This window comes from Protopterus annectens, chromosome 14.part0 (genome assembly GCF_019279795.1).
Source record: "Protopterus annectens isolate FY-2018-M chromosome 14.part0, PAN1.0, whole genome shotgun sequence".
Lineage (NCBI taxonomy): Eukaryota > Metazoa > Chordata > Ceratodontiformes > Protopteridae > Protopterus > Protopterus annectens.
The window spans coordinates 19,262,378-19,288,342 of record NC_056748.1 but is presented as its reverse complement, the minus strand read 5'-3'; the positions used below and the strand labels follow the sequence as shown (position 1 = coordinate 19,288,342).

Here is a 25,965-nt window from a genome sequence, read left to right as displayed (position 1 = left end):
ATTGCATTACAGACTTTGCATTTTCCATTTCACAATTTATTTCACTTACTACAACATTCATAACTAAAGCAAATAATATACCACTCACAGAACAACCTTGTCTTATCCCATTAGTCATCCCTATTTCTTTACTTAACCAGCCATTCACTAGAATTCTTATTTTATTATTATTATATCCTGTCATACAAACTTTCTCAGTTGTATTACTAAAACTATATGTGTCCATTAATTCCCATAATGTCTTATGTTCTATCAAATCAAATGTTTTATTAATATCACCTACTAAAAGTTTGACATCATCTATTTATTCTTTTATATTCTAGTATGCCCTTTAATACTATATACATTTTCATACATTATATTTCCTGTCTTATTGTCCAATCTTTTTTTTAATTATATTCATAAGAATCTTATAATCTGCATTATTTAATATGATTGCTCTCCATTTTTATGTCTTCTTTTTCACCTTTTTTCCATATGAATTTTAATATTCCAGTAAACAGTTTCTTATTGCAAAAATCTTCATTTAAATATTTATTCAAAACATGCAACAAATATTATTTTTGCCATTCCATTAAATTTTACACATTTCATAGTCTATCCCTTCTGGGCCTGCTACCAACACCATATTTACCTGTCTAAAAACTTGATCTAACTCATATATAGTAATCACTTTTTCAATTTCTTTATTTACTTGGTCTGAACTTTTTTTACATTCCAATTTTTATTACATTCTTTCTTTTTTTTGCTTTAAACATTTTTTCCAAGTAATTAACAACATTTTCCATAACATGTGCTTGTTTTTTTCTCCTTCTCCTTTCTTTTATTTCATTTCTCTCACAATGCTACTTTCTTCTTTTATGATTTTACTTAAGTATGGTGAGACTTCTTCATTTTCTCCACATAATAAATATCTTTGCATAATAAATTCTTAGATTTGTTTTCAAAATTTATTTTGTATAATTCTTCAAAAGTATTTTCATGCATCTCTACACATGTTTCTTTTTCTACCTTTCTTGTTTTTCTCTGCCATTGTAAAAACTTTTTTTTTATATTTTCCTTTAAATGTAATCCACTGTTATGACCAATTAACATAAAATTCCTTTACACTAACATGATCTTTCCATAATTGTATAATTTCTCATTTTCTTTTTTATTCCATTCTTTTTATTCCCTTTCCTATTTTAATATATTTTTTATTTTCATTTATCTACATTCATATTTCTAAATGATCTGTAAATCCTGTTACAACTGCTTCTCTTTCTGCAACATATATTCCTTCAGATATTATAAAGTAATCAATTTCAGATTTAAGGATACCTCTACTATATGTTCAGAATTTTCTATTCCACATAACCAATTTACCATATGCTATAACATCTGTTTATCTTATGTCATTTCCTTTCTTTTTTCTTTTAACTCTTAAATCACAGTTAAAATCCCCTGTTATTATAATATTCATATTCACTGCTATGTAAGCTAACATCTATTGATGTCAATTCTCCCTTTCTGTACACATAACGTAAGCATATAAAGCTATAATTCTGTATAATTTTTCTCGGCATCTTAAATCGACAATAGTTAATCTTCTTACTAGTGTTATAATTAATATCTTCATTGCTTTCCTACATAATACTGTTTTTCCTGAAAAACATTCATTTATCAAATTCCATGTTGTATTTCCATCCCATATTGTTTTGTTTGAAATCTTTCTTCATTTAAGAATCTTATGTCTTCCAATACAATGTCTACATCACATTTATTGTACCACTCTAACATCCCTATCCTTCTTACAATATTTTAATACTTTTTACATTTACTGACAGAATTTTAAAAGTATTACTTTCTCTTTTCCTTAATTTAAAGGAAACAATTTTCCCCTTTCAATTTATATTACCTATTACCAATTTCCTTTCTTTTTTATTTTAAATGTATTCCTTTAAACTTCCTTTCCTATGTTTTGCTCTTCATTCAGTAGAATTATTTTTTTCCTTTCAGCACTTTCCAGTTTATATCTTCTTCATCACTAATTTCTGATTATTTCTCTATCTCCTCTCCATCCTCTTTATTATTATCCTTTTCTTTTTTTAAATTATCTTTTATTTCAATTTCCAACCCTTTTTTTATTTTTTATGTCCTCTTCCTCATTCTCACTATCATTAAACTCTTTTTACAGTCCATCCATAAATGCTTTTGTTTACATTTATAATATTCTAGCTCACATTTCTTTGCATCACATCCTGTTTTCCCACATATATAGCATTTATTTTTATCACAGTTATTTACAAGTTGTCCTTCTTTCCCACAAAAACATGTTTTGGTTGTCTCTAATATTTCATCACACCTCTGTTACAATCAGCATTTATAACACTTAGAATGTGCACATTTTTTTCCATTTCCATTTTTTAAAATGACATTGAAATCCCATCCCTCAGTCCAAAATCCCCTGTTGTCATAAACCTTTGAAATGTCCATCACTTTTTTACAAATGTTTTTAAATGTTTTTTCAAAGTCTCTCTATTTCTACTTCTGTTCAAAACTGTATATTTCTTTTTTTTTCATTTCTCTGAAAAAAAAAGCTTTTACTACGTAACTGTTCCAAGAATTATCATTTTGTCTCTGTTCATACACACAAAAAAATTTCCATTCCATGAACAGTCTCAGATATAATTTCACAAAATGTCTCTTTATTTATCAAAATAAAATCTTTACTCTCTTGGACTTTCACACACAAATTGCAGTGTCACACCACAAATTTCTTTTTCACACTGTCATGTCATTTTTGTTTCTGCTCATTGCTGCTTCCAACTATCTCTGTATATGTTTTGTTCTTCTGTGTAATGCCCCTTTTTAGGATTACCCCCGACTTCCGACTTTTCCTCCTGCAATATATCATCCCATAGCACTCCCAATTGGAGGGTTGTAACAACATATTCTTCTTTTGCCATCTCCTCCAACTCAGCAACAAAATCTTTTGAAAAGTAACTTCTGAATTCACTGACTCTCTATGTACATATCTCTCTTCAAGATGGCATTATCCTCCACTCCTTCCATCACTTTATCCATCCTCTCAGCCACGACTGTGCAAGGAATGGGAAGTGCACACCTATTTGGAGCTAGCATTTCTGTGAATACATGTCACAATCAATCAGAGGGGAAGTTCCCCCAATGCCCTAGTCAAACTTCCCCTAATAGTATACATACCACATCAGGTACATACCACTTCAGGTCTCCCTTAAAAAAAGGCTAATAGACTACTGGGACTAATCTGATCAAGAAAGGATAAATAGAATAAATAAATAAATAAATGAATTATAGAGAAGGTCAAAGAGAGCAGTTTACATTGGTTTGGGCAAATGGACATAAAAGTGGAAGACAACCTGGTGAAAAAGATTTGGGACAGACAAGAAGAAAGTAACAGGAACTGAGGGTGTTCAGCAAACAGATGGATGGACTGTGTGTATGAGAAGACTATAACAGTCAGGCATGATGGCCAAAGAAGGTAGGAGAGTGGCACTGAATCACAAGAAAGTTGGTGACAGTAGACACAACACTCTGACACTCTGAACCCAAGTAGAAGAATGTGAAAAGGAGTTGGTGATGATGATGATGGTGGTGGCAAAACAGTGGATGAAACATATGAATCAACAAAACTGCAGAAAAAAGATCCTTCTCAAGGGAAAATAAGAATGTAATGTTTAGAAAAACTGTAAAGCATCTTGACTGCATAGTAATGAAACCCATGTGTACAGGAGATAAGTAAAGCAAAGCTTTAAATGTAAGGATGAAGAAATTCATAAGGTCTTATGGAGAACAAGATATCAGGAAATAGTTGTAGAATTCCTGACAATAGTCCTAGGTTTTGCTCTTAAGCTTTTTCAATTTCATGATACAAAAAAAGGAAGAGACTAAGTTTTAAAGAAATGCAAATAGTCACATAGTATAATACAATCAACTGAAAGCAGTATAAACCTCATTAAATAAATTATCTTTGCATTGTGTTGCATTAGAACACACAAACTAAAAATATGCACAAAAGGTTTGTACATACATGAATTATAATGATGAGTAGGCAACCTGTATGATATAATAAAGCTAGAGTCAAATAAATAGAATGGAGGGTGACAATTGATATGAATAACACATTTGCTGGTATGCTGTGATAACAAGAAAAAAAATCAGTGTAAAGTATAGCATGCAGTATAGGTTCACAGCTCGAACTATAGGTAATAATTCCATATAGTACATTGGTATAAATCTAGTACTAGCCAGAAACAGACCATCAGAAAAGTTAAGTAATACCAAATATCTGCTATATAGTACTCAGTTGTCATTCTGCTGTTCAAACAATAATTCAAAACAATACCAAAAACAAGTATATATTCAGGAATTACCTTAAATTAATACAAAATGTAAAAGCTAAATAGCAGTCACACATGTTGCATTATGGAGAATATGGAGTGCACGATATAGGGCAATATTATGCTGCCATCTAGTGGCTGTCTATAAAAAATGTGGGCCATGTAAATCTGAAATATTATTTTCAGTGAAATGTAAAAAAAAAATCATAATTTGTGAAATATATAACTAGTGATTAAACGCTAGCCTGTATAAATATATATAACAAAATCCACATGAATTCTGTTGAATAAGTAATGTAGGTTGCCAAAAAAGTCACAGTGAATAACCTGCAAGTCTCACAGTTGCTGTTGTTGTCTTTTGGCTTTTCCCAGTTAGGGGTCGCCACAGTGGAACTCCGGACTGCTAATGATTGGCAGTAGATTTTCACAAATGCCGAGGTGCCAGCTCGACGTTCAACCTTCAATGAAGGCATGCCCATTTACGCATGTCTTTTGAACGCCCATCCAACCGCGGGGAGGACATGCAGACTCCGCACAAAAGGCACTCCTCACACTCCAGCCGAGAATCGAACGGGAGAACCTCTTGCTCTGAGGCAACAATGCTACCGCTGCACACTGCAGATGGTGCCTGCAAGTCTCACAGTGGAGATCCAAAACGCCTTCCTTTAAACTTGGTTGAAAAAGTGCCACTGGATTAATAATCCAGAGTGTAATTTTGTGGTCAAGTAATTGGTGTCTACATGTTTTTTAAGGATACAAAAATGTTTGTCAATAGGAATAAATGAAAATGTATGGTGTGACAATCTGTGTATGTAAAGTGCACGTCTTTGTTATTTCTATTTAAGATCATTCAAGTGAATAACTATTTATTGCTTCCAAGAACAGGAGGTCTGCCTACATCAAAGGCCCCAAGAGTGTGAATTAAAAGTAATACATGTTATGTAATGTTCTCATTTGTGCCACTGACCTGTCCACACATGCTAAGTCCACTCCTCAGGTGCTAATGTGGGCTCACAACACTAAGAGCCTTTACACACAACTATGGCCATAGTCGTCATCCATAGAAAGAGTGATTTTGAAACTTTTATCATTAGTTTTGCATAATCCTTGTGTTCAGAACTTTGAGTCTAGGTGGTATAAACACTTTTAGCAAGCAGTTTGCTACAGTTTAAAAGAGGTGTGACTTTTTCACCCTTTGGTTTGGATGTCAGTTGGGATATTTTGAAGACACCTTAATTTTTCCGGGCATCACTTGGGTTTAAAGACCCTCTGCTTCTGAAGTATATGCAAACTATCCACTTATGCTGTGCTGATGAGGTCCATAAAAAGGCTGAAACACGCATATCCACAACCAGTGGGTTTTGGATTTATTGACCTGAATGTAACCATAAAGTCTTAAAAAGTAAAAAAGTCATGGACATTCAGAAGCTATGTAAATGAAATACTTACCGTCCTTAATGAGTCATTTGTGTTATATCCCACAAGTCTCCATTAGAGGAGATTTAAGCTATCACTCAGTGAAAAGCTTAGCTTGGCTGGGTTTTTCTTGCTGTTTTTACTGTTGTTTGTGTGATGTTTTTATGTTTTGGATTAAATATTTGAAATACAGTGTAAAACAGCCTTTTCAGGCACTTACCTAGTAGTGGATTGATTTGTATGCACCAAAATGCCTCTAGAAACAATAGCATTGTTGTTTGGAACTCTGAAATAATAAGCTAGGAAGAAATAATGCACAAACAAATTAGCTTTCTTACTTATAACAAGTAGACATTTGAAGGTTTCAAACAGTGTAATCCAGTTCAGAGGTGACCTGGGTCTCTGTACTGTCACTAGGGAAAAGATCAAAGACTTACTAATGTAAAAACATTACCTGAGGCCACCCAGATTGCAGAAACAACAATATTAGAGTTAGAAACCAAACAGGAAAGTGTAGGAAATCAAAGAAAATGGTCATGTCAAGAGTCCAGGGCAATGATAATTTCAAACCAAGAACAAGGTCACAGTAATATGCAGATTAGTGATACAGATGTAGTGAAAAAGTTACTCAGATCTTAACGGTGCAAAACAAAAAGTGTCAAAGTTGTGCCTATTGCCACTGTGCAGTGCACAACAAGAGATTCAGCTGGTATCAGGAGTGTGCTCTGCTGTTGTGCCTAACTGTGGAACTTGGAGTAAGTATGAGGTATTTGGCACAGAAGATTAAGGAGCTGTTTATTTGCCAATTGTTGTGGCACATTGGACCAGGGTTTGATTCTCTTAGTCTCCATTACCTAACTGTGTGACTCTGAGCAAGTCACTTAACCAGACAGCTCTCCCAAGCTGAGTTTGAAAAAGGTCCATGGAAATCATTACTCTACCCCAATCAACAAATCCAAATAAATAAATGTTCATCTTTCAGCTGCATGCTGACAGTACAATAAAAATATACTTAAAGTATGTTCCGTCATTCATTCACTGGAATTCATATGAGGGTGCTAGCACTGTATAAGAAAGCGAAATACAATTTATTTTGTGTGTTGAGGGTGGGGTGGGGGAGTGGGGAAAGGAACATTCACACAGTGACAGCAGCACAATTACATTTTGACTTTTGGGCAATAAGGGCAAATATTTGCAATCACTGGTTCTTTGAATGCCTGTGGGGCTGTCTGACATGAGTTCTTGTAGGGCAACCTAATATGCTACTTAAGCACATCATGCTTGCTGGATACATTGTTGCAGGATTGCTTGTGTCTTGCTGGAGGAAGTGTGGGGGTGGGCTGGTTATCAGAAGCAATGTCACTATTTGTGACATTTTTTTATGTCAGGTCAGTATGTCTAACTGCAAGATATATTTATAGACGTCCACCCAATACAACATGACAAGCCATGTGCAGACAGAGTGGTATTTCAAAGCTATCCTTATTCATGTATTCACCATGTATATTCTCTGTCTCCACACAGCATAATAAATGGGAAAGAAAAGACACAGAAATTCGAGTTCTCCCAAGCAGAGAATGAGATCTTAATGCCAGCTCTTCATCTCCAGCACGAACAGATGTTCATTCAGGAAGCATCTGATTGGAGCTACCATGACCACACATGATAGCATGTAATAAAGGATATAAATGCTGCCAGTGACCAAGGCAGGAACTATAAACAAGTCTGCTGCCAGCACACTGCACAGAAGCATTCTGTCCCAATTTGTGTGCAAGGTAATATGAGATGGCCCACTGGCCAAACCGCTGTTAACTGAGATGGAGGAGTTACTTGTCTCTGTGTCTGTGGATCAGACTCACTCCTTTCCGATGGTGGTGTGCTTGATCTTGATGTGGGACTTTGTAGTGCTTTTCAAATCTATATTGAAGATGCTGCAGGTGTGTGATAGTAGTTGACTTGATGGAAGCACACATGCCTGAATTGAATACTTAAGTGCAAATCACTAAACGCATGCTGTCTCTGTTAGGTAGGAACATCATGGCTACAAACAACAACAGCATCTCCATAAGGTAAGGTCTGTCTTTTCACATTCTACCGCTACTTGCTATGATTATTATCTTTACACTGGAAATAAAGTAAGTTTTACTTGTTGCGGGCATTTTAATTTGGTGTCTTTACAGGTGATGTACTGTTTGGCTCCATACAGTGGATATCTCACTGCCTGATATAGGCATACAGGTGGCAGGAGATGCAATGGTTACCAACCATCACTTGAACTACCTAAGTATATGTAATACAGTGTATGTGCAGAGCCATCAAAGAGGTATAGGCCAGTAAAACCTCAGCCTTTGTAGAGATGGTGCATGGTTTACATGGTCTGCGAGAGACTCTGAGGGAGTGCATGCCCTATTCTAGACATGTTTCTTCACTTACTGATATTGCTAAGGCCCTCCATTTTTCAAAAGATGCATGCCAAAAACATGACCTAGATCTGATCCAAGACTGACTCTAATGTTAATGCCCATCTTGGACATTGAAGGCCTAGATCAAGCTCACACAGCCCCAATATTTCCAGCCCAACATCTAGTACTCAAGCATATGGACAGGCAAGAACAGCCACAAGGATGTGGCACTCATGCCGCTGACAGATCTGGTAACCCAGTTGCTCGTGTTCATGTAGCACAACTGCCTGTAGGCTAGTGCTTGTTACTGCTTCTGATAATCCGAGGGGAGGCAGCACTTATGGATGGTGGTATGTACAGCATACCTACACTTCTTCTTTGGTTTCCCTTGTCCTGTCCATAACACTCTGACAAAGTGCTGCAATATCCACTGAAAATGTATTCCAGCAGACATAAATGGAATGCACTGCAGGATCCAGTTCCTCACAAATGGGCCCCTCACAGAACATTTTGTGTTAGCCTCTATCATATCTGCACACACACGCATGCACACACATGCACGTGCCCGTGCACGCATGCGCACACACACACACACACACACACACACACACACACACACACACACACACACACACACACACACACACACACACATATGTTTCCCTATGGGTGACACTGCACACTTGTGTTCCCACCCCCACTTGTGCAAATGATGATAACTATGCCCTGTTCTTTGTACATTATTACTTGAGATGGGTAAGTTTGTGGCACAGTGTGGGCAGTCTGTGCATAGGTAAGCACAGCCTGGGTGTAGGCTTGCATGTGTTATTTTTACAACAATGTATATGCTTTAAACTGGCAGAAAACCATGAAGCAGTCATTGTCTTTTTTGGCCAGTGCCATGGAATTCTGTACCCACTTTTTTTTGTGCAGCCATCCTCTGTTGCTCCGCTCACCCCCACTGCTTGGTGCGATCGGTGAGGGCACTCCTGTGCACACCTTCCCTGCTGTGAACTGCTTCCTTAATATTATGTTGTGAAACATTGCATAGACTGAGAATATTTTGTATGTGCTTGAGGGTTCTAACTCATGGCACTACCAGTGACATACAAGCAGCTAAAGCATATCTTCAGCAGCCTAAACATAAACTCCCCAGTGACCTGGGTTTGTGACAGCGCATAACTGTATCCTTTGTCTGTCACAGTCTGTGGATTCTTTATCTTTATTATCATCCATGGCTCTGTGACATACCTGGCATCACCAATAGGATGCACTTTAAGAAAGTCACCCCTCGCAAACCATTGATACAAGTCATACGGGTGACATATGTGAGAGAGTTGTGGTTACTACCTGGGTGAGCTGCAGACACATTGTACATTATACCTCATATTACAGACCGCCTGGCAGTTCATGAAGTGGGAACTTTAACAGTTCATGAGCCTTTACTTCAATGTGGGTGCAGTCTATGACCCCAAGCATCTCAGGGAAAATACCTAGATCATAAAACTCCTGAATAGTAGTGGCTCTCTCCAATATGCTATGAGGAAACCATATATGCTGCCTCATGTGTTGTAGCATGACACTTAAAAACTGATGGGGTATCCTTGAAGCACATGCCTGGAATAGTGTCACAGTATCCACTGAATGTCACTGCAAGGTCCATTTTGGTAGTATTCTCAAAGCTACACATACTTTAATGTCTCTTAAGATATATAGTCCATGGTTCTTGCAGGTCTGCAAATGTGGGTGACAGTTATCGGTGAGCCCTTGTATGGTGACCCTGTCCACATGGTAATGCCACTATCATGAAGGCCATGAAATGTTGAGTGGTGAGATGACATGATGCCTCTGAGGGCAATAACTTGTAAAATTATGACTAACAATTGCAATTACAGCCTGTTGCATATACCCATTTGCTAAAGCTGTGGCTACCCCTAACATCGTTTTGTTATTCCTGTGCTGTAACACCAGGTTTTATGGGGTCAAATTCACTGGTGTTTCCATTTCCAGCATTTCCATTTAAAAATAAATATATGTATGCCACTTGCTTTATGCAGTTGCCGATAGAATAAATGTGCATCTTGTAACATCTGTGAGTGACTAATATAGTGCAAGAATTTTCTGATCTATATCACACAAAGTAATAAACTAGGTGTTTACTTAAGAATTTAAATAAGTGCTATTTGTGCATTATATTCTTATGATAAGCATTTCTAACTCACCTTTTGGCACAGTTGAAAGGTTATTCTTTTCTAGAAGTAGCTCTTTAAGGTAAGGAAGTAAGTAATCTATTGATTCCTTTTGGGAAGGATACTTTGACTGCTGTTTAAATTTAAATTTATCCATTGAAAAGTGCTGGAGGTTGTTGTTGCCAATGTCTAAGACCTCCAAAAAATATAACATGCTTAACGTGCTTAGAGTAACATCAAATATGTTATTGTAACTAAGATTAAGGTGTGTAATTCTCCATATTTCTTTCAGTTCTGGCCATGAGAAATGATTAATATGGTTGTGACTCACATCAAGTGTTGTCAGATGTGGCTGTACATAAGTTGGAATTGTTGACAGTTTGCCATATGAGCAATTCATTATAGAAGCCCCAAAGCACGTGCATGGAAGACCACAAGCAAACATGACATCACTGCCTTGTATTGTTTTTGCATCTGTTAGATTAAGAATGAAGACAAGGGCAGCCACGCAGACTCTCGCATAAGGACCTGCCATTATTTTTCCTTCATAATTCTGGAAGCAAAGCTGTATTAAAAAAGGAGAAACAAACAAATAAAATATAATAGTTGAATGTTAACATAAAACTATATGTTGCTTGGGATACGCATTTACAGACTATTATTTGTGTTTAGTATAATCTAAGCATAAAGTTATTAACTAAGCAGATCATTCTCACAGATGTTTACTGTCACAGGTGAAAATGCTTGCATAAATGTACACACATACATTACATAGTTGCTGAGTTATTGTTGTATTGATTGTATTGTACTGTACTGCACTGTATTGTTCACATTCATATATTTATCAATAGGGAGAGCCATTGATCTTTTTATTTGTATATACTATAAATAGCACTGATTATTGTACTCCATTTATTTTTAAGATAATCAAAGAGGCCCAAGAAGATCCCTTTTCAGCTATCACCCCATTGCAGTAGTAAAATAAGTTACAGGTTTAAACATTAAATGCAAAAGTTAGTACAACAGAGTAGAATACATGAATCAACAATCACCATATATGATATGAAGAAATGACAGCGTTCTTTTACAGCAAGATCAGCGACAGAAATATCGTTGACATATAGTAACGTGCAAAATACAGAATGCTGAAAAGATAGCTAATTTATGATGGTACACTGTTAAAACAGTTATGTATAGGGTAAACAGAGTGAAAAACCTTAAAGTTGGCTTCAAATATGTAGCTTATGTCAACACATCCGAAAAAGAGTGGCAACTCATTCTACAGAAGGACTTTGTGGAGAATCCCATAATAATGTAACAGTTTCCAAATATAACCAATACATTAGCAGCCAAATTGACTGCACATTTTACTCCATCTACCCACACCATGATGCCCAGAATCCCTGAAAGTTTACTTTCCCCTGTAATCACCATGGAACAAGTCTTAGGATCCCTGTCAAAAGCTAAAAATAATAGATTATGGGAACAGATAACATGCTGTGTTCACATCAGTGCCAACTATATACTACCTGAGCCACTACTTAAAGTGTTCAACCTCAGCCCATCCACAGTGTTCATCCCTGATGCCTGGTGAATGGTGAACTGCCACTGTGATGCCCTACACAAGGGTGGCCCATCAGCCTCACCACTCTTAATATGCAAAGCCATGGGAGGTATCATAGCAGAACTCATTTACACAGACAAAGGCAACGTGACTGATCTAGACTACACCCAATTTGATTTTGTGAAAGCCAGGCCCTGTCTTCTGAACCCATTAAACTTCTTTAAAAAGGTTGCAGAGACTGTGGACACTGGTCACTCTGTGCACAATGCTTATTTTGACCTGGACAAAGCTAGTTGCACTAAACCCCCATGCTGGTATTACTGAAAAGTTAGACAAACTTACTATAAATTCCTGCATTGTGCACTGGATTACAAACTGTCTATCCAACAGACCCTAAGTAGAAAGTTGTTTGCACCCTCTCTGAACATAAAATCATAACTAGTAGAGTACTGAAGGTATCACAACTGGGCCCTATTCTGTGTGGCATTTATTTTGTAGACATCAAGACAAAATCTGCAGAGTCCCTCAAAGTTTCAGTAAGCCAAGTGTCACACACGTAGCCCAAAAAAACAAACACTGCAAGAAACTTTCCAACAGGTGTTCTCAGTGGAACAAATACACAAAAATACTACCCAATTCTTTTACACTTAGTAAATCAAGTAAAAAATTCAATCTAGGATATGTTGAATTATGTTTCTTTATTAGTAAGCACAGATGAGTAATCCATAAGACGTAATGGTTAATACATTTAAGAACAATTACTTAAGTAGCAGTTAAAGTGGGAGTAGTAAAGTTTACAAAAATATAAATAATAAATACAAATCAGTCCAACTGTAATAAAAAAATACTCCTTCCCTTAAAATAAAGTAATAAAAAGGATCCAAGCTAACTTAAAATATCATGCTATTCTAGATTCCTAAAAATCTATGTCTCTCTATTGCATTCTTATGACATAAAAATCATAGTAATAAAATGAAATTATGTTTTCACCATATTAATTTGCTCAAACCTTTTAACTAAAATCACTTTTGGTTCTTCTTCAGGTCTGTGCACACTAGAAATTCCATGTTTTACTGTTTGTCTAAATGTAATTGTCAATCCGAAGTAAGAAACAGTTTAAACTACTAAGAAATCTAGCTAACTCACTTGTACTGACAATACTTAGATTCAATTCTAAGAGCAACAAACTTGTAAGTTATAAAAATATGGAAAAATGGAGATAAACTGATACAAAACTCTGTGTTTAAGTCGTATTTAAGTGTTATATGCTTTAAGCAGTTAGACAATGCAAGCTTCGTATGTAAACAACACATGTGACAGTCTGTATGGGGGAAACAGAAAAAATCTGTAACTTAAGTTCCTGTTTAAAACTTATGAGTTTAAAATATAAAAACACGTGATGTGCACAAACTAAGGGTATAGAGGTATAGTTTCCAGTGTGTATCAATATATAAAAATTTATATAATATGTGCAGCAATAGTTTTAAATTCACTATATGTCCGATGTCATAGAACCATTGTGTATGCACAAAGGGGCTATATTTAACAGCATCTGAAAATAGAACAAAAAAATTCAAATAATTCCCATGAAATTCAAGCTACTTTTACAAAGCAGAGCCAAAGGAAAATGTACCCATATGTCTAATCTACTAAAAAAAAAAGGTTAGGGTATTGTAAATGTATATGTGTGAGTAACTGTAAGGCATGCATCATCAAGACAGAATCAAGTAAAGATATATATAAATATAATATAGAAAATCTCACTATAGTCAAAAATCTATAGCTAAGTAGTAATAGTAGCTATCTAAGGAATATATATGTTTTTAGTGTCAATCTGTGCTGTCTATATTAGATTTAGAAATAAATTAAAAATAAACGAAATATTCCTAATTTAATACTTTTAAAATTTATTTTTAGTGTCAATCTGTGCTGTCTATATTAGATTTAGAAATAAATTAGAAATAAACAAAATATTCCTAATTTAATACTTTTAAAATTTGAGTGACATTCACAAAAGAAAACCAGATCAAAAAATTCAAAAAATACAAAACATAAAAGTAATAAAATCTATACAAATATAATAAAATAAACAAAGAATAAATACAATGATTAATGTGTAAACTTTGTGTTTGAAATGTCCCATATAAACAATAACATTGTGTGAGTCCAGTTAATAAAAGATACAATGTGGCAATTTTCAAAGTTCCAGCACACTTTTCAAAGAATAACATTAATTCATTCCTGGAGGATGAAAGGAGTTTAGCCTGAGTTGCCAAACAAATTTGTGTCTTTCCAGGATGTTGTTGACATCACCTTCCAGAAACTCAGGCTCTAGTTTCTTGAGTATCTAGAACCTGAAGCCAATGTATCTATTATGAGTGATCAAATGTTTAAAGAGAGCATTATTATTACATTTAGCATGACTTTCAACTAAGTGTCCTGGAATTCTTCTTTTTAGTGCTTTCACAATTTTTCCAGTATAGAATGCCTCACAACTGTTGCACTGAGCCCTGTAGACAAGAAATGTAGAATTACAATCAGTTTTCTCTCCAGGTATGGGCACATAAATGAATCACCCTCCTTTATGTCGTTACAAAAAGTGGTTTCAGCCACATTTCTTGGTTCTTCTGTCTGTAGGTTTTGCTTTGCTTTCAATCCAGCTATGGGTGTTCCTGCCCTTTCTATAAACAAATTGAGGTCTGTCACTTAAAATGCTTTTTAGTTGTGTACTTTCAGATATTATAGCCCAGTTTTCATTGATTATATCTTTGAGAAACTGAAAGTCCCAAGAATATGTCAAAATACAACAGTCTTTTTCTTTCCTAAATGATTTCTTTAAAATTCTCAGATGGTTGTAAAGGAATGGGGCATTGTTGTTTTTCAGTTCTCTGGTGGATTCATATAAGGAGTAAAGCATGCTACCCTTGTACTCTCTGACTAAAACAATATTTTTTAAATTCTTAAGATTCTTGAGAAAAGGTCAGAATTTTGAGGTGATGTGCGCTATTTTGTATCTTTGGGATATTACCGTGTTGTGTTTTGTTTTTGGAGAGTGAAGACTTCTGTAATGTAGAAGTATGTTTACTTTGGTGGGTTTTCTGTATAAATCAGTCACCATTCTCCCTGTGTCTTTATCTTTCAATGTTTCCATATCTAAGAAAACTGTGAAGTCAGGGCTGTAGGAGGAAGTGAACTTGAGGAAAGGAGTCATCTGATTAATGTAACTGATAAGCTGTTGAAGCTCTGTTTTGTCACCATCCCATACAATAAAGATGTCATCGATAAATTTGAGGTAAACTGCTATGTGAATCATGTAGTTTTGATTGTTTAAGATGAATTCTTTTTCCCATTTCCCAAGTGTGATGTTAGCTATGCTTGGGGCCATGGCTGCCCCAGCTGCCTCTTTGCTATTCTTGTTGTCTGTTTGTATCCTTTGCCATTAAAAGCGAAGAAATTAGAGTCCAATACTAGGTTCAAGAGCTTACCTAGTGTCTCACATTCTGCTGCAGTGGCTTTGTACTTTACTAGTGCTTCTGTAGCTGCATGTATACTGTACTTATGAGGTAGTACAGTGTACAAAAATTCAACATCAGTAGTAAGCAGTAAGCTGTCGTTACTGATGGGAATGCTCTTGGTTTTTCTAATACAATCCATGGAATCTCAGATGTATGACCTATTCTTCTCTGCCAGTGTAGTCCAGGTAAATAGCTGTGACTTCAGTTAGTGAGCCCCCACTAGCAACCACAGGTCAGTAGGGAGGATCATCTGTATTGTTATGTGGCTTGGGTATTCCAAACAATCTAGGAAGCTGAGGTCATGGTGTTTTAAAATATTCAAACAGGTTCTCTGATATTAGTGCAGCATTGTAGATATGACCTAGTTTGATCTCCCAATCCACATAGGCATGTTCACTTTCTGTCACAGTATGTTTAGTGTAAAACCTCCTTTCATCAAACATAGTCTCAATTTTGATGCTGTAGGTGGAGATATCTGTGACTAAAATGTCTTCTCCCTTGTCAACTTTCATAATCCTCCTTGAGTTATCATTGCTCATCTGAACCAGGGCCTTTTGTTTTTTCCTTACTTATGTTGTAGAACCTCTTTCTAGGAGGTGTGCCTAGCAGTTTTCAGATATCCATCTCACATTTCACCTCAAATGCTGCTAATGACTGATTTAGAAATAGGCAATATGATCTGGGCCTTTTTATCGTCTCCTCGGTTGGTTTCTTTTCTGTGAGTTTTTTGTCATGATATATCAGTGTCAGATTCAGTTTCCTGATATACATTTTTAAGTCTATTATGGTCCTTGCTGTATCACTCCTGCTCCCTGGAATAAAAGTAAGTCCCTTATGAAGAACACTTTTTTCAGTGTCAGTACCTTTTCTGAATGATTCCATGTTGTAGGGCACTTCATTACAATCTCTGGTCTCTCCTTCTGTATCTGGGTCCCAAGTTGTACTCCTAGTTCTCTAGATATTTCAGGTATCTGGCTCCTGTCCATTGCTTCCCTCTCTGTTGTTCTTGGTGGTCTCTGTAGGGTTTCTGGTTGCAGGTCTGATCCAAATGGCCCTGCTTGACCTTTGGAGGGCTGTAGTAAGACCAAAGTGAGGGGTCCTCTCTGGGTCTGTGGGGCTGGATCTGTTGACATTGGGTCTGATCCAAATGGTCCTGCCTGACCTTTGGAGGGTTGTAGTAACGTCAAAGTGATGGGTATTCTATGAGGCTATGGAGCTGGGGCTGTTGACGTTAGTCCAGTTGTGACTGTCATAAATACTGTTGGTGGGGTGGCTGGTTCTGGTATTGAGGGGTACTCTGTTGAACCTGTGGTCTCCATTGTCTGGAATCCAATTCAGTGTCCTGGGTGGTTCTTGGTGTGCTTATCCTCACTGTGGTTTGGCAGGTCTGTGATAAATCCTGCAGATCTGTGGTCATAGGTAAATCTGGTCCTTCTTGAAAGTTATACCCTTGAAAATTCTGTCCCCTTTTGGTTCTATTCTTTCTTTGTTTATTGACTTTGTTCTTTGTTTTAGTAAGTCTGTCTGGAAAATCTTGATCCATCTGATCATGCTTCATTTTGTTGATCTTCCTTTCCATGGTGGTAGTTTCATATTCCTGCACTTTTTCTTTTGAGTGTTGCATAAAGTCTATCTGCATTCTCAGTCATCTTTTCATTAATCTTGTTGTTTTCAAGTTGTAATATCTTAGCGTTAGCATTCTCCTGAGATAACTTTCTTTTTTTAAGTAACTGTTGAACATGTTTAAAACTTGCTTCCTCCAATATCTTATTCCATTCAGTCCTAAAAGTCTCATCCACATTTTTCTACATAGGTTTCTTATGCAGTCTAAGACCCCTAGGGAGTCTGTTGTTAACAACACTCTGCTTAAGGTAAATCTGCTCCCAATACAAACTCTGTAACATCTTGAGTAGTTTTTCTAAGTTCTCAAACTTAGCATTATTTTCAATTACTGTGGTGTTAAAGTAAGTTGTGTTCATATTGTTTGTAGTGATAAGGTTATCTCTGTCCCAGGCTGACACTCACAGGAGCATTTCTAACCTTTAATTCTCCATTATATTCTTCTTCCTTTTAGAGGTGGGAGTATTCTGAATAAAAGAGAGGTTCTAATTACAAAAAAATCCAGAGACATACACTGGGCCAAAAAACAATGGTGATGTTGTACTGTACTGGCTCACCTGCAGTTTAGAACAGAAATGGGCGTGGCCAGAGTGATTGACAGGCCTAATACCTGTGATGTGGTATGCAAATGAAGAATGATTGGAATGCAATGCAGATTTCCCAATGACATCAAGCATTAATTGATTGTTGATAAGCTATTTTCTAAAGTAAGGTGGTTTCAAAATAGTATCGCATAAGCACTTTATCTATAGTCATGCATTTGCTCTTGCCTAGCCCTGTAACACACTTTATGTATTCTCTCCAATAATGCTAAAAAAAGTTATGTTTGGATTTCAGTTTCTCATTTCCCTTTAGTTTGTATTGTATTTAAATATGTGCAGGCAATGCCATTAACAAAAATAGTTAACTGGAATTCACATTGACTACACCAAAAGTGACAAAACCATGTTGGTATATTGAAGTATGGTGGGAGTGGGAGTGGGAGGTGCAGAGGGGCATGCCCCCTGAAAAAGCAAAGGGAAAACAGTAACGTAAGGCCATTCTTGTAGTACTGGGTAACAAACAAGTCAACTTTAAAACTCAGATATATTTGAATTGAAACAGTAGTCTGATAACATATATCTTAGAAATTGTGTTTAAATACCAACAAGGTATATTTGCAAATCTTTTCCTGAACTTTATACAAATGGTTTCTGTGAACACCCAGTTCTGCATGCATGTGCTTCCTCATCAGGATGAATATTCATGCAGATGAGAATCACATCATATTAGTTATTCATGAGTACCGACAGACATCAACCAGCTGGGGTGGGGTTTGGGCGGCACTTGCTACTGCACATCTGGTGAGCCAGTAGACTTCAACATCACTAAAACAACAAGACAAAATCCATAAAGTCTCTTAAAGTTTCATTAAGCCAAGTGTCATACACACAGCCCAGAAAACCAAACATTGTAAGAAATTTTCCACCAGGTGTTCTAGGTGGAATAAATATACAAAAATACTCCCCGCATCTTTTAAACTTAGTAAATCAAGTACAAAATTCAATCCAGGATGTGTTTAATTTATAGTTTCTTTAATAGTAAGCACAGGCAAGCGATCCATAAGACTTAATGGTTAATGCATTTAACAACAATTGCTTAAATACCAGTTGAAGTGGAAGTTGTAAAGTTTCCACTGTAAATACAAATCAGTCCAACTGTAGTAAAAAAAGCATCCCCTATTCCTTCCCTTAAAATAAACTTATAAAAAGGACACATGCTAACTTAAAATACCATGCTATTCAACATTCCTAAAAAACTCTGCATCTCTGCTTATTGCAACCTTAAAAACAAAAATCATAATAATAAAATAAAAATCACGTTTTTACCAAATTAATTTACTCAAACCTTTTAACTAACATTGCTATTGTTTTGTCTTCAGGTCTGTGCACACTAGAAATTCCACATTTTACCATCTGTCTAAGTGATATTGTCAATCAGAAGTAAGAAACAGTTCAAACTACTTAAGAAATTATCTAACTCATTTGTATTAACAATACCTAGATTCAATTCTAAGAACAACAAACTTGTAAATTATAAAAATATGGAAAAGTGAAGATAAACTGATATAAAACTCTGAATTTAAGTCTTATTTAAGTGTTATATGCTTTAAGTAGTTAGACAATGCAAGCTTCATATGTAAATGCACGTGGCAGTCTGTGCAGGGGAAACAGAAAACATGTGTAACATATGTTCCTGTTTAAAACCCATGAGATTAAGATATGAAAACACATGATGTGCACAAACTAGGGCTATAGAGGTGTAGGCACAAAGGGCTATATTCTACAGTATTTTAAAATAGAATGAAAAAAGATTTCAAATAATTCCCATTTAAATTCAAGCCAATTTTACAAAGCATGTCCAATCTACCAAAAAGGAATGGTAAGGGTATTGTTCCTTATATACTTTTCTGGGGTATTTTCCACAAGGTTTCCTTTTTACTACTCTCAAAAAATTTGTTTCAAGTTTTTGTCCTTTTCATATATAAATCTAGGGGCAGTTCCCAACTTTGAGGCCAAATTAAAATGTTAAAAATAATTTTCCAATATCTCTCAAATATTCTTGACTTGGTCATGCCCATGATCATATAGCATCACCACGAACAGACCCTTATCATTTACTGTTCTAGTAAGATGATGACCACCATCAGGAACATGCAAAATTGGCTGATAACATTTATGTTTGTTACCTATGACATAATCTGCCTCAGAATTAACCAAAAAAAGGTGGATATTTCCTGTGTAGGAATATTCCCTCAAGGACCTCCAATTCCTACCTAAAAATAAAGTCATCAGCCTCACAGTTCCTTAACTAAATTCTTTGTTTGTTAAAGTGGATACTGACTTGTATAATAAAGATAACTTAGAATAAGTTGATTTCCAAAAAAAATTGCGTATTAAAATCTACTGTAAATATTGTTTTTTTCATATATACTATCACTGACTTTAATGTCCCCTTTACAGATCCAACCATATCACTCAACTGGAAAGACCTTGATGATTCTTAACTGAAAAAAAAGTAAATCAAAGCACTTAAATCCTTTAGCTATATATATAGATTATTACAATTCTCCTTATGCTAAGCATTCACATCAACAAAAAGCACACATCAGTTTACCTTTATCTATAGTTCATAAAATATGACTGGGAAGGAAAAGGTTGATTGTTAGAGTGCAATGACCATGGCAGGTACGTCAAAAGCTGAGTAGCTACAACTCACTAAAAGATCTTTGTGAACACAGCAGTGAAAGTCATTGGCCTCTATTCTTTGGTTTGAGAGCAGAAACATTTTTGGACAGTGTCAAGACTATGGCAAATTTCTATAGATCAGGAAAGTTTCTACAGTCCAATGAGATATTTATAATGTGCTGGAGAAGAGTAGATATAAATGTGCTGCAGATATTGGGGAGTTTGGGTAACTGGCCATCAGCATCAGCAACTCAGACTTCCAAGCCATCTGATAACTTAATCTAAAGTGAAATAATAGATGTTAAAAGCAAGCATGATGCTACAACCATGGGCATTAGTGCCCCCCTTCAGGTTGGTTGGATTTGTTGGTATTGCTGAAAATATTTGTTTATATTGTCTGGTAAAAGCATCAGTATGTTTACCAGCTAAAGAGACATATAGAATATTGTGGATTTTGTGATATTATTAACCTTTCTTTTTCTTCCAGCAAGGCTGACATCTTTGTGCCAGAAGTTTCTTAGGTTGCCAAGTAACCTGGCTTGTTGTACCTTCAGATAAGTTGATTTAGTGGACTTTTTTACTTGTTAGACTTCTGCCTATTTGTGCATAATTTACACAATTAGACAGAGTTGAGCATTTTGAACATACATCTTACATGCCTTTAAGAACCAAGGTTTTTCAGATTCAGGAGTCATCTAAGGATCTGGTTTTTAACTAATTCACTAGGTCACATTAGGAAAACATTTCTGTTGCAGTAGGTGAGGAATGGGACATATATACTGCAAACTAAAACAAAAAAAAACCTCTTAAAATGCGGACATGCTGAACTCAGAATAACTTTTATTCAACTTGCATGCGTGTGTGTTTGTGTGTGTGTGTGTGTGTGTGTGTGTGTGTGTGTGTGTGTGTGTGTGTGTGTGTGTGTGTGTGTGTGTATGTAGCAGTATTAGGAGTGAGTGCAGGTGATGCTGCCCCTATATCTTTGTGAATGAGAGATTTTGTCTCCCCCCCCAAATAATTTTTCTAGAAGCCTTTTTCATCAGTTAGGCATGCTTTAATAGGCTATGACTGTCTGGTCTGTGATTCAAGATACCTTATCTTTTAATTATCTAAGTGTGTGTTTCTCACATAATTTCTTTTTAAATCTTCTCCACTGGATGGCACCTTGAGATGAGCCTTGCATTAAAAGTCTTTTCTTCTATCACCAGTTGTTAAATAATTATGCTTCACATATAAATGCATTATGACTATGTGCAGCACAATGCAATTTATTTGGTGCACATGGCAATTTAAGTTACCGATTGCTATAAAACAATATCAACCATGCAATATGTAAGGAATTCTGAATAGCATACTAATATTTGTATGAGATTACACAAATTGACAATAACAATGAGGTTTCAAAAGAAAAGAAAAGAAAAGAAAAACAAAGCATTATTTTGTGGCTACCACTTTACTGTCAAACATCAACTAGTCATGAGGTGAATATCTGTACTATAGCACATCATGTGCTCCAACTGCAGGTAATCCTTCATCTCCTTCCTTCTTAGTTTTCAGCTAGATTCTGGACACTAATCATAATAATAAAATGTTTTATCAGTTGTTTTTCCTGAAAGGGAGTGATCACTTTCTTGTCTACTAACATCATCACCTCACACAACAAGTAGGCTGTTTACATTATTAGTCCATTTGCAGCCTTGCCACATTCCTGTGCAATCTGTTAAGGGGTAACAGCTTAGCTGTGTAGAATAGCAGGAACCTGAGTCTCCTGAAGTTTCCTTAATTTTTTTATTTACTGTGATTTATGATAGTCATGTACCACTTACAGATAGGGTAGCTGTGAGCAGCTTGAGTTGACAGGATGTGCTGTCGTCACTTCTTATTAAACTATGTGGAGGAGGGTACTCTTGACAAGTATACCAGAGTCACTATGCTGGCAGCAAAAATGTGGGTATTATTAGTCCTTCCTTTACTTCTGGCTATCTATAGCCATGACTATACTTTCTCCAAGATAACCCTTACTGACCAAGGCACAAAGACATACATTACAGCATGTCTCATGTCAACTCTTCTGCTCTGAACAATGGTTATCTTAGTGCTTACAGCTGTTTCTGTTGTCACTTGTTTAGTACCTACAGCTGTTTCTGTTGTCACTTGTTTAGTACCTTACAGCTGTTTCTATTGTCACTTGTTTAGTACCTACAGCTGTTTCTGTTGTCACTTGTTTAGTACCTACAGCTGTTTCTGTTGTTACTTGTTTAGTACCTACAGCTGTTTCTGTTGTTAGTTGTTTAGTACCTACAGATGTTTCTGTTGTTATTTGCTTAGTACCTATAACTGTTTCTGTTGTTATTTGCTCTTCCCACACTGTTTCTGTGATTAAATTTATAGTCATCCTTCTCATGCCCAGAGACAGCTGAGGCATGTTTCTATCTAGATATATCAAATGTATGAGATTTTTAAAGGATCGCAGGGGATCTCTGTCCCCGTTTCAACGGGTGAATGATAATCTGGAGCCCATCACATCAATAACCTGCATCTGACCTTCCTGTTACCCCACTGATAACCCTGCATATTCAGTTTATCATCATGTAGTGACACAGTCACACCAGCCCAGTAGCAAGGGGCCAAGAAGTTGACCCTTGCTAGCAGCAACCAAAATTCAGCTAGAGAACAAGGAGAGAGATTGTTTGCCAGATTATGATAAACCAGGCACATTAGCAACCAATGATGTGCTGTTTTGAAGGTATGTGTAGGACTAGACGATGCAGTGAAAACTCTGGTGGAAAGTGACAGAATCCTTCAACAGGGTTATATAGTAATGCAGGAGGCCTGTACATGGAGACTCGGCAGTGCATGTGCATATTTGTACATCTGCTGTTACCTATTTCAGTGCATCATAATGTTCACAGTAAGAGGGACACTTAACCAAACATCATTCTACCTGTAGTATGATAGGCTTAACAGCATTATACCCTGACCTCTACATGGTGACACCCAGAAGCATATATCCTGAGTCTAATCTTCTCTGGATAAGGAGTGGTCCTCCACTAGTGGGGTCATGGCACAGTGATCCTGACTAGGGAAAGGAACATGGAGGGGTTACTGTGGTGCAGGAAGCTTAGATGTCAGCAGGAGGCCAGCCAATATAGCAGTTTCTTAGTCCCAGTCCCAGTTGCTTGGGTGGCTGCACAGGTTCCAGAAGTGTTGGCGAAAGGTGATGGGAACTTATTTAAGAGTGCTTACCATACCATATTAGTGCATGTGACAGGAGACATGGGATATAACATATGCCAGTGGCACCCAGAACTATCAGAGGATACATCAAAGGAGTAAAACCAATGTAGAGGAACTGAAGACAATGCTAATGAAAGACTCTGGATGACAATTAGAAGCTGGGAAGAGATTTATATCTGACATAATGAAGGACTAGATGCTATGGTTATCGAGCTTGTAATCATTTAAGAGTTACGCTGAAATAAATGCTCTCCTTAATGCCTCAAAATGCTAAACTCAATTCTCAGTTTCAGACTTGAGGCACTTCTACACAAAAATATGAAAATACGTATTTTCAAATTATGTATGTAGTTTATATTCACAATGCAGATGGGAGGATTTCAACAACACCTAGTATAAGCAGGTGGAATTTGAGTGGCATTCTGAGTTTACTGGCTGACTTGAACAGAAAAGACTCAGAAATCAGTACTGAAATATATCTAAGGGATAGAATGGTTGCAAAGATATTCTGCTGTAGATTGCAGTAACGGAGGAAAACAAATTATTATTTTAATTCATAACTGCTTTGGCAATTATTGAGTTTTTCTGTTTGGTGATGCAGTGTATTTTATTACTATGGGAATTGGAGGAGAAGGATATGAGGAAGAAGAAGGAGAAACAAAACAATATTTAAGGAGAGAATAAACTATAGATCTGAACCATAAACTTCCAGCACAGATGGGGAACACAGCAAGTAGAAATCAGGAGGGTGTGACGATGTATGGTATTGCCATCTGTGCCAGGGAAAATAGGTCAGTGCATTTGTGGCATATGCCAGCATGGTTAGCTGGAATTTTGTAAATAAGTTTGTGTCAGGCTGTCACACTGACTTGTACAGATGCTTGTGTTAAAAATGTATCAACAGTGTTATTATAACTGATTAAGTGTTTATGTTTAAACAAAGAATTCTGGAAGGGAAGAGTAGAAGTTTTTGAAATTGTTCTATAGCTATCAGATACTGCAACAGATCTTAGCAAAGCTCTGAGTGTGTATTATACCAGAGTCAGGTGCTCAAATGTGATGTCATTTCATAACTAGCACTAAGAGTACGGAACTCTCACAAAAGTCTGTTTTGTTTTCTTTGGAACCTGATATAACATATCGATGTCAGTTATCACAGTTACTTCAGTTTAGTTCAGTCTGTTAGAAACTCATCACCTTGCCTTGTGGAAATAAGCATCTCAGCATCTAATCTTGCCTTGTTGTATTAAGTTTGCTGGGAACAGTTATTATTTCGACAGTCAGGAAATACAGTGAGATTAGTTATGTATTGTTTTTCTGCATCTGTTTGAATCTGTCCAACTGTGTTATTTTTATTTTTCTGGTGAATGAAACTTTGGTGTTTATTATACTTAGATATTTAGTATTATCATGTTTTCTACTTTATTATTTATTAAATATTTTTATTTATTTTTATTTGACAACTGGGTTAGTCCAACTGGGCAGATGCCCTTTTTCAGCAGAGACCCAATGATTAAAGCTCCAAAAGATACATACATGATAAAATATGACAAAAGTAGATAAGCAAAAAGAAATATAGTAAATTACAGGTCCTAATTACAATTGTAATACATGTTCATAAAGAATTGTGGCTGGTCTTTTAGAGAATACTTTTAATATCTTAAGAGTGCTTATGCTTATTTTAGTGATGCCTTGGCCACTCTGAAAAGCCTTGCTGCTGTGATTACACTCTACCATTTACAACAATATTGATTTTACTCAATATAATTAGATACCCTTGTAAGAATCTTAGAGTGGTTGACTGGTGGCAGTGTGGTTACCTTATAGTCTGGGCAGAAGGGGTAGAGCTAGTAAATCTGTGCCAGCTTTTCCCAGGTGTATGTGTGTATGAAAATCAAATACCCAGGTGTGGGTGTGTCAACTACTTGGAACACAAGGCTCCAAAGTGAGTCTTGTTTGGGATCTGAAGAGACAGAAAGTCCAGTCTCAGGTCTGGTGCATGTTCCCTGTGCGCTCTTTGGGGAAATTGTGCTTGATTCAGAGAGTTGCATTTGACAATACTGTGTAAATCCATTCTTGCTTTTAGTGACCATCTCTCACTGGTGTCAATGGTGAGGATTGACGCTCCTTGACTACTGGCCTAGGGTAGACAGGTAGTCACAGTAGAATTGAAGCAGAACTCTTAAGTTGCAAAATTAAGATGAATAAGTAAAAAATAGTGCAGGTAGTAAATGTTGAACTACTGGATTTTTTACTGAACAGCATAGTATCTGTCAATAAGTACTGTATCTTAGGCAGGGATTCATTTGCTCCAGCATGTTTTGACTTAGGACTTCATAAGAAGCAGAAAAGGAGAGGGAAAAACATGGGTATAGAAATACTCTTGTATCATTTGCAATCTCTATGCTATATAGGAAAAATATGATTAGACAGA

General features: G+C 36.2%; 1 protein-coding gene across 1 annotated transcript in view; it reads right to left on the bottom strand.

Annotated features, from left to right (window-relative positions):
* LRRC66 (leucine rich repeat containing 66) overlaps positions 1-10,904 on the bottom strand; it is a 94,727-nt gene extending 83,823 nt beyond the window's left edge. Inside the window, exon 1 of the mRNA XM_044055721.1 lies at positions 10,402-10,904. Within this exon, the coding sequence (XP_043911656.1) occupies positions 10,402-10,903 (502 nt within the window). The 5' untranslated portion in view covers position 10,904. The remainder of the gene's footprint in view (positions 1-10,401) is intronic.
* Between the last annotated feature and the right edge of the window lie 15,061 nt (positions 10,905-25,965).